Source organism: Girardinichthys multiradiatus, chromosome 23 (assembly GCF_021462225.1).
Source record: "Girardinichthys multiradiatus isolate DD_20200921_A chromosome 23, DD_fGirMul_XY1, whole genome shotgun sequence".
Lineage (NCBI taxonomy): Eukaryota > Metazoa > Chordata > Actinopteri > Cyprinodontiformes > Goodeidae > Girardinichthys > Girardinichthys multiradiatus.
This window is the reverse complement of record NC_061815.1, coordinates 22,042,497-22,051,937: the sequence shown is the minus strand read 5'-3', so window position 1 is coordinate 22,051,937 and position 9,441 is coordinate 22,042,497. Positions and strand designations below refer to the sequence as shown.

At 41.0% G+C, this 9,441-nt stretch overlaps 2 protein-coding genes across 2 annotated transcripts; one reads left to right on the top strand and one right to left on the bottom strand.

Annotated features, from left to right (window-relative positions):
• Positions 1-424: 424 nt before the first annotated feature.
• Positions 425-3,676, bottom strand: LOC124860060 (cis-aconitate decarboxylase-like). The gene is made up of 5 exons (XM_047353037.1): positions 3,659-3,676; positions 3,147-3,201; positions 2,819-3,006; positions 2,144-2,349; positions 425-1,691 (listed from the first exon to the last, which is right to left on the bottom strand). The coding sequence occupies exons 1-5, from the start codon at positions 3,674-3,676 to the stop codon at positions 767-769; spliced, it is 1,392 nt and encodes a 463-aa protein (XP_047208993.1). The 3' UTR covers positions 425-766.
• Positions 3,677-4,003: 327 nt separating this feature from the next.
• On the top strand, positions 4,004-8,862 carry LOC124860833. Its single transcript, XM_047354424.1, has 11 exons — positions 4,004-4,118; positions 4,950-5,120; positions 5,209-6,705; positions 6,785-6,877; positions 6,964-7,068; positions 7,166-7,275; positions 7,370-7,561; positions 7,660-7,822; positions 7,951-8,116; positions 8,235-8,329; positions 8,410-8,862. Exons 2-11 carry the CDS (start codon positions 4,964-4,966, stop codon positions 8,493-8,495), a joined length of 2,664 nt encoding a protein of 887 aa, XP_047210380.1. The 5' UTR covers positions 4,004-4,118; positions 4,950-4,963; the 3' UTR covers positions 8,496-8,862.
• Positions 8,863-9,441: the final 579 nt, after the last annotated feature.

The following is a 9,441-nucleotide window of genomic DNA, read 5'->3' as shown; positions in this document are numbered from 1 at the left end:
TGCTGAAGTAGAACCTTTATGCAGTAGAACCTTCTTGCAGTAGTGCGACCAACTACTCCACCTTGCAGCCTATGTTGTTTCTTTGATGATATGTCATCAGTAAAACAATTTCATACATATTCAATAAGCAATGTAATCAGATGATATGTCTGGAACCAAGGGGGCTAACTATTTTGGAGCAGACCTCTATACTATTGTTTCAGATGTTTGTGTTGTTGATGAGCCCAAGATGTGGAAAACTGTTCATGCGTCACCACAGAAAGATATGAGTGTGTATTCAGTGGTACAGAAGACGACATTCATTTTTTAACAGGAATTATGCATCCAAACAACAATTTTAGTAATTCAGGAAGTTTATTAGGATGAAAACACAAACAAATATGCTACATTTATCTTTGAGTGATTAAATTAAATAAGTATTTTAATGAACAATTGATTTAGCCATAAAATATATACAAATGTTAAATAAATGCGCAAATAACATTAATACCTGAACATACCCAGTGCAGATGCAATTCATTTTCCTACATTGCTTTGATCACATTCTATTTCATTCACATTGAAGATTTCTTTTAGATTTCTCTAGTGTAGATTAAAGATATACAACCTGACATACCAGCAAGTATTTAAATGTCTTTGTTCTCTAATAAAAGAAGCATTTCCTGATGATAAAGTATTTTCAGTATAAATATAAAGTTCCATATGCTTTTTATCTCATTTTAAGGTTACTCTGCCCTGTTGCTTTGTAGTGTAGGTTTGCTAATCTTTATTGTAGCTGTGAGAGCAGGTCCTTGCAGTCTCCAAGTCTGTCCAGCTTGTCCACCACCTCAACCAGCCGCTCAACCTTCTCTGATGGAAGCACCACTTCTGCGTTGCTCCTGAACTTCTTCCTCAGGCTCTCGATGGTCAGTGGGTTGCGCCAGTGACCATAGAAGGTATCGCAGCGTCCTCTCAGGATGTCTCCTCCTACAAGTGTGACCTGGACCTCTCCGTACATCAGGTTGAAGTTAGCAGGGTTGTCATGGGGATGCTCTAGCCGAACTCTGCTCAGCAGAGCATGCAGCTCAGGGCGGCTCATGGCAGCTGGGGTGAAGGACTGCACGGTCACCTCACCATCCAGGAGAGCGCTGCAGGCGTTAAACTGGAAGGAATGACGAGCCTCATGCTCTGACTCAGGAAAAGGCCTGTTGATGTATTTAGATAGGGGGACTCTGAGCAAGATGTCCTGGACTTGATCTGTGAAGACCTTTCCAGGACCAACTCCCACAAGAAGCTTGTGGACAGAAGCTGCAGCATCTGCCACCCAGTGCATCCCCAGATGGGCAGGGAAGCGCTTGAAGCCCATGTCCTGCTCCTCTAACAGGAATGCATGGCCATCATGGGGTGAATCTAAAGGTTGTGGCACATAATCTTCATAAAAAGCATTAAAGCCAGCCACTCCTGCAACAGCATCCAAGACCAGATGACTGGCCTCTAGGCCTCTGGAGGCCAGAAGGGCGGCTTCAAGCCCCAGACGTGAGGCGTTGCCGATGTGAAGGGGCTTGCATTGAGTGGCAGCGTTAGCCATCGGAGCTCCAGCCAGGGAAGCAGCTATAGCCAAGGCATGACTGCACTGAGAGGGATTCAGAGACAAGATGCGAGCAGAGGCTGCTGCACTTCCCATAGGACCAACCACAGTGGGAGGATGAAACCTGACAAAAAACAGAGATAGTTTAGTAAACAACCATTCATGCTGGTGACTAAATAGATATTTTAAATCCAATGTGTTGCGAGCATGATTTTAACAGAACCACCAGATCTCCAGCTAAGGTGTTTGAAGGTGTTTTGTTTGTTTCTCAGTAAAACAAGCAGGGGAGTCAGGTCACTTGAATCTGCAAAACACACACCCTCTTTCCTACACTTGGCTGGTTGTGCAAATGCTACAGAGCCTCTGCTAAAATTAACCTCATTACGCTCCATTCAGAACTCACTGACAACACTTAAAGACTGCATGCTGCACCTCAGCGGCTATTTGTACACCACAGTGCTGAGATCAGCACCAGAGGTCAACAAACTCGTGGATTCAAGTAAGCTACATACACGAAGCTCTGTACTAAATAAGTTTCATCTTGGTCTAACGTGGCTTCAAATCTGAGGAACTGACCTTTTAGGAATATTGCGAGCTTCGTTGGAGAACCTCATCAGGCGACCCTGGATCTCGATGCCAACATTAAATGCCAGTAAGAAGTCCAGACCACTGGGTTTACAGCTGGCTGGCATCATGTCACTGAGAGCTAACACAGCAGGAAGGACGGCTCCTGATGGATGAGTTGCTGGATGCCAGGTGTCATCAAAGTCCATGGAGTGAGTCTGGAAGCAAAAAGACTTTATTCATCAGATGCTGATAAATCAGAGTTAAACTAACAGCAGTTTATAATTCAGTAGACTCAGTTCTCCTGCTGTCAGTCTTCATATAAAGAGTTTGTTTTTCTGTGTCTAGTGTGTTTAATATATAAAATGACTTAAAAAGAAACTTATGATGAAATGAGCTTGATGTTCAAATGGCTTCTCTGGAAGCAGATGTACTGATGGAAAGTTTTAGGACAAGCTGACTTTTTTTTATTTTATAAACTAACTAATCAGGTGCATACATGTGCTGAAAGGTCATCAGACACAGAGGAGAAAATGTATTACATAATCTGTTCATGACTAAACTTATTTAACCACTGATCTTTTCCTCCTTTTATTATCGCTCCCCAAACTAAGTCTCCCTTGATTTAGCACCTCTGATTATATAAGGTCACTGATTTGCAAGATATTAATAAAGGTTTTGATTTACCTGGCAGTGCTGCAGGGCCAGTTCAAACACGTCTGTTGTGCTTCCAATGAGGCTGACCCCGATGCTGTCCAGCACCATCCTTTTACTGCGCTGGAACACAACAGGAGACAAATGCTGGGGCTGGATTTCACTGATGAACCTCCCAAAACTTCCTGTGACCGTGTCCTCAGGACCCGGCTGCTTCAGGACTGCAGCAAGGTAAAGGATGGAGAGGAAGAACAAATGTTAGTTTGTATGAGCTGAAAAATGTGGCGCAACAGGAGCCAGCTTGGGTAAAAACATGTTTCCTTTTGCTATGGGAAATGAGAAATTAAGCAGAAACTCTTACCCTGAACTGCAGACTGATGCACACCTCTGGCAACCTGAACTGGCCGGATGGTTTTCTGCAAGCCAAAGAGGACAGAGTACGCTTGGTTACACCTCAAACACCTTTAGACGAGGTTTATACTTTAACGTTCTAGTTTCTAAAAATTCAAGTCTGTTTCAGGAAGCTGAAAGCACTGCAGTTTGTTTCTTTATCACTGTGTGACTCAGAGTGGACTTCACTCACTTTAATGAATATCAATCAGGTCCTTTTCCTCTCGTGTAAATGCTGTAACAGGTGTGGTTTACCAGAACTAAGCCAAGTCCTTAACAAGAACTGTACCTTAACATTTAGTCTTAATAACGACAGAAAATATATATTTTTTCTAGAATAAATTGAGGGTTTTGTCTAAAAATGAGGAAAATGTTTTCTTAAATTATGTTTAAATGCTCTTTCTACTTATTTATGATCGTAATCAGAAGCTAAAAAAGTGAATTCCTAGAAATTCACAAATGTAGAAACAGCTTCATTCTTACCTGTAGCACTGAGAGCATGGCTTCAACTTGTTCCTGTCAGAGACTTTCTTCTTGTTCCTCTTGCTTCCAGCAGCTTTTCTCTGAAGGATGCTGATGCTTCTCTAGTTGTAAACCTGTCTGTCTTATATAGTCCAGAACACACAATAACCACAAAAAACGGCCAGAGCAGGTGTGTCTGTGACACACTTACATCGAATCAAAATGAAGAATTTCCATGGTAGTCATTGTCCCCCATTGTGACACCAAGAATCATCACCATCCTCAAGGAGGGGGGAGGAGGAGGAAAGAGCTCAAGCTTTGTGCAGGGTCAGCCAGTGATGTAATCTCTCTCAGCATGTTGAATGTGTTGTGGAGTGGGGGAATTTTCATGAACTCCTCCTACATATGTCCTATTTATTACGAACTTTCATCCCTGCTGCAGCACAAATCAAAGCTTCTTCTGTCTGAGGGACATCAACAGGTAAGACTTCACTTTCTTTTTCTTTGCTACTAACAAGAGGCATGTTTTTGTGAGTGCATGTTCTTTTAAGCTCAAAGGTATTCGTACAGTTGGTCGATTTCATTAAAAAATTACTTTTTATTTAACCAAGGAGTTAGCTTTACAATAAAGTCGGGACCCTGAAATGTTGATATTAATTCCAGTCAGAAGAAACTTGTTGGTAAACTAAAAGATTACTTTAAGCCTAAATCTGTCAGGTATTTGAATAATTTGGGCTTAACAGTAGCCTCTCTGCATCCCAGAAACATGTATACCATGTTAATGGTTTTATTTCCTTACTCTTAGTTACCTTTCTGATCTTTCATTTTATATTTCGTTGAGGGATACTCCACGACAACAAACAATCTTATATGTAACACAAATTGAGTTGACAAAACTATAACAATCTTGCTACAATAAGAAAATGAAAGGAATCAGTTTTGGGGGTTGAAAACATTTTTTTCTTAAGAGTAAAGTGCTGCTTTTTAGTGATAAGAACTGTGACTACAGGCTTGTTTCTTACATTTGTCAAACTGCAACACTGACTCTGCTCGCTCTTGACAAAGCAGGACCAGCAGGTCTCAGATATGCATGACTATACAGATGAGACAGGAAACGACTCCAGGACAATAGAATGTTTTATCTAGAAAGTATTTCCACAAGACATGTAAAAGAACATGCAAACATATCAATTGCTCTGATTAATGAAACATTTTGATTATGTTTGAAGCTTTGTGCGCTCCAAAAGTGTTTGGTTTCATGATATTTATTGTTTGGTCTGTGTTGTTCTTTTATGTTTCAATTTGATTGTAGATTCAGAACAAAACATGGCAGCATCAGATGGGTTTCCTGCCAGTTTCTATGGGGAACCGGGAGTGTTAGGAATGTTGTCAAATGGGATCAGTGCATTCCTTGCACTTCTTCAGAACTTCAATACAGCTCACAGTGGCAAAGCTCCAGTTGGAGTAGAGAACATTCTTGCTGGTAAAATTGGATACAAAATAACAAAATAAAGCATAATTATATTTTCCAAGAAGATGGACTTATGGTCATTTTGCAACTCTTTTTCAAGGTGTACATCTCATCCTGATTGGTGGTGTAGGCCAGTTGGTGGCTGGAATGCTCTCCTTCCGTAAATACGACCACCTGAGCAGTTTTGTCTTCATTGGCTATGCTGCTCTTTGGGGAAGTTATGGTGTTACTAGAATCTACTATGGTGCCTTGTCTGAAAATCCAAATATGGTATCATCAGTAGATCAGAAAATGAACAATTCATCCAACATTATGATGAGTAACACGTCTCTCAATGACTCCATGAAGTACTATTTATCTCTGTCCATAGAAGAGTCTTTAATTGCTGGCCTGGTCCCCTACATTCTCCTGTCCTTCCTTCTTGCGTTTTGCTCTGCCACGGTCAACTACATCACGCCTTTTGTGTTTGGAGCTATCACGGCCAGTTGGATCTTTGAAGCAGTAGCTCTAGCAGCAGACTCATGGGCTCTGGTGGTCTCTGGGGTTCTGGAGTTGCTCATTCTGATCTTTGCCATCTATGGTTCAGCCGCTCTTCTCATCAAAGGTCTAACTCAGCGTCTAGCCCTGAAAGGTTTTGGGACCCCACTCTTTAATGTTCTCCTACTACGGACTCCCAACTCAGGAAAAGCCCAAAGTGGATGCCAAGAGAAGAAGAAAAACACAAAATATGCAGAGCCAATGGCTTTAGGTTTCTTCTGTGACTCCATTGCTCCATTCATCTTTGCCTTCTACAGCTTTGGGTACATGAAATCATTTGGTTTAGGTGTTGCATGGGTATCAATCATCTCAGTTTCCCAGTTGTTCTCCAGCTACTACGCCCATTTGCGCCAAGACTGCTACCACACCACAAAGTTTGGGTTCCACGCCACATATTGGCTCATCAAAGCTTGGGATGAGTTTGTGGTGTCTGTGTTAATAGTGGAAGACAGTAAAGTGTTCTCTGGAAGGCAAGCAATGGTAGGGGACTGGTTCTTTGTGGTGGCAGCCTTGGTGCTGTGTGTGGGGAGCCTGAACATGGACGTCCTGGAACTGATCCATAACTTGCTCTTTGTCCTACTCACAGTCTCCACAGTCCCTCAGATCCCTCTGCAGGGTTACTACATTTTCTTTGGTGTAGTTTGTTCTCTCTTCACTGCAGTCTCCATCTACGGCACCTTCACCCGTCTCATCAACACCATTGCAGAAAAGTCCCTCATACCTGTAGGACCACAGCCAATGTCCTTTGAGCAGCTGTGTAGGGCATTGAGATGCAGGTCCAAACAGGGAGATCAGGATGTGCTGCCACAAACTGATCAGACCTCAGATCCTCTGTTCTATCTTTCAAATGGAGTAGCAGCTCTGTCAGCTCTTCATTCAAGAAGTATGAGTATAAACCCTTTCCTCCTGCACCTGACCATCCCCTGGCTCCTGATCTCTGGAGCTATCATCCAGGCCTATGTCAGCAGATTGCAAGTGACAGGAGGTGGCCGCTTCGGGTCAGTCATCTCCTCCATCTATGTTGTTGTTTGGGCAACGTGGACATGGTTTAGATTTGCAGGTATGTCAGTGCAAGTATATAAACAGCATGACATTATTTGTTGCCAACAGGAATCTGATCTCAAGTTACTTTTCACCAGGTAACCAGATTCAGCTCTCCACTGAGGCAGATTATGGTTTTACTGCAGGAGCCATCGCCTTCCTGGTCATCAATGCTTTTCTTATATTGATTGGTAAGATATCTGCACGTTTTCACTTGAAGATATTTGTGTCTTGGTTTGTTTTGATTACTTTAGTAATTTTTTGTTAACTGTTCCAGCTGCTTATAGAAACCTGGTTCTTCTGTTTCTAACAACACTCATGGAGGTGGTTCTGGTCTGCTTCCTTCTCTCCACCCTACACAAACTGCCATATGAGCTTGAAAGTAAGTTACCAAAAGCCACATTAATGAAGTAACATGGGTTATTTGAATTTACATAGACCTCAATATATGCTCATTTGTACATTACTTTTTCCCACAGCTGCCATGCTTGCTCTGGTGTCTCTCGTATGCATTTATGGCACTTTTGCTTCACTGATAAACTGCATCTTCTCACAAAGAGTGTTGCCAATGGGGCCTCCTCTCATCAAAGTAATTACTCCAATGACAAAATTGTTGATCCTATTAGAGTTTTCCATTACACATGGATTATTAAGCATATACCCTTCATTTTGTTTGGTTTTAGGAAAACATTAATTCAGAAATAACTCCGGAGCTGCCATGTCCGGTGGCTAGCTCTCGCCTCTCCAGCGGCCTCTTAAAAATTGCTGGGCTTCTGGAAGAGGGAGGAGTGTGTAGTATTCCCACAGACACTGTGTACGCTCTGGCTGCCTCCTGCAAGAATCCCCAGGCCATAGAGAAAATCTACAACATCAAAGTAAGAAAATGATGGGATTTGTTGAACTGTGACTATGCTTTTATAAAATAAATTTCTCGTGTGCATCTAATGTGTCATCAAATATGACCTTTTTCCAGGACCGGCCAGTAGAGAAGGCTATATTCATTTGCATTTCTAGTGTAGAGCAGCTGGTAGCAGCCAAGCCTCCTTTCAGTCCTCTGCTGTGGGAGTTCATGAGGAATGTGTATCCAGGAGGCATCAACTGCATCGTCAGCAAAGGAGACTGGCTGTTCAAACTAGGTAAACAGTGTGGAGTCATTTTGTTAATGCACGTGGATTGAAATTTGTCTGGTTTTAATTACAGTTTGATCATAAGTCAATAAAATAATTAGTTATCCTTATCTCAAATATTATCTTCTCTTCTGCAGGAGTGGGAGAAGCTTATGACCGTATTGGCACCAGGGATAGCATCATGATCCGTGTCCCTGACCACACGGTGACCTGCCACTTATGTGACATCACTGGACCCCTCGCTATTACATCAGCCAACCCCAGTGGTGAACCAGACAGCACCCACCACAGCATGGTCATCAAGTAAGACACTCCTAAAAGAACTTTATTAAACATTTATCACACAGCAGGGTACTAAAACAGCTACATTATAAGCGTATAGAAAAATTCTCACTTTTCCATTATTTCCTTCTGATCTCAGTCGACTGGGGCACAAGATCCAAGGGGTCCTCTGTGACGGGGACTCCAATGAAGTTGTTGCTTCAACTGTGGTCAACTGTCTGAGGATTGATGAAGGTAAGTGTAGATAGTCCCTTCTTGTCATGTTGGTTTTACACAGCGGACTCTAATGGAAGGCTCTCTCACTTTTTGTTCAGGTATCATCACCATTGTTAGAGAAGGCTTTGTCCCAGCGGTTAAAGTCCAACAGATCTTTGAGAGGCTGAAAAACACAATGTTGTGAGAGTCTCCTTAATTACAATCTCTTCATTGCTTCATGTGAGGCTCAGCATCAGGGAAAACATTTAAAAACAAAGCTTTGTTTATATAAATGTTGTCTGTGCTACTCATACTTGTGCTTGAAAATGCAATATTTATTTTATCCTGAAGAATTTTAGCTAAGATACCATAACTTATTAAAAGTAATGTTTCTCTGTCATCTTATCCTGAAACTGAAATTTTTTTTTGTTTTGTTTGAGATAATATCAAGATTTATTTTTCAAAAGTCTGTAACTTTGTAAATATTTTTGCATGTATTTAAAATATTCTATCTACACTCACTGTGGCATTGTGGCTTTAGAGAACGAATGCTTTTTTCTTTGACATGTATTAAAGGCCATTGTGCATTGTTGTATTCAATTACTCTGTGCAAATAAAGTCTTTAACTAATGTGTAAAAATTACTTGTGACATAATTTATATTAAATATTTTATGTTTTAAAGTGTTCATTTGGGAATAAGGCAATAAAAAGTATCTTGAAAGCACAAAGAAGATTAGATAATAAGATTTGCTAATAAATAATTAAGAGGCTATAAACATTTAAATACAATTTTTTGATAGACAGTCTTAAATATGAGAAAGTAAAACAAAGCAGTTTACTGTTCTGTGATATTTCCATTCTTTATTTCCATTCTTCTGTTATTTAAATCTGTTCTCAGATTAGCACCAGAATGAAACACACACCTTTAAAATACCGTTAATAAAAGGGTTAAAATGCATGAGCGCGGACGGCGCGTTATGGCCAATCTTCTGTGTTTAAAATCACCCTTTAAATAAAGTTTGTCTTAACTTTAAAAACACACAAACACAGAACACAAAGCTGAGCACGTGTGCTGCAGATAGCCTGCTAGCACCAAGATAGCAGAGTTTAACACAAACAAAAACCAACTTCATAAAATGAAAAACATTTA

Bases quoted from the DNA above. Each gene is read 5' to 3' on its own strand.
- LOC124860833 (XM_047354424.1), top strand. From the start codon at position 4,964: ATGGCAGCATCAGATGGGTTTCCTGCCAGTTTCTATGGGGAACCGGGA. The intron at 7,069-7,165 runs GTAAGTTACCAA...TTTTTCCCACAG, and splicing joins ACTGCCATATGAGCTTGAAA to CTGCCATGCTTGCTCTGGTG. The intron at 8,117-8,234 runs GTAAGACACTCC...TTCTGATCTCAG, and splicing joins CACCACAGCATGGTCATCAA to TCGACTGGGGCACAAGATCC.
- LOC124860060 (XM_047353037.1), bottom strand. The intron at 2,350-2,818 runs GTAAATCAAAAC...TTTTGCTTCCAG, and splicing joins TGGCCCTGCAGCACTGCCAG to ACTCACTCCATGGACTTTGA. The intron at 1,692-2,143 runs GTCAGTTCCTCA...GTTTTTTGTCAG, and splicing joins GCTCGCAATATTCCTAAAAG to GTTTCATCCTCCCACTGTGG.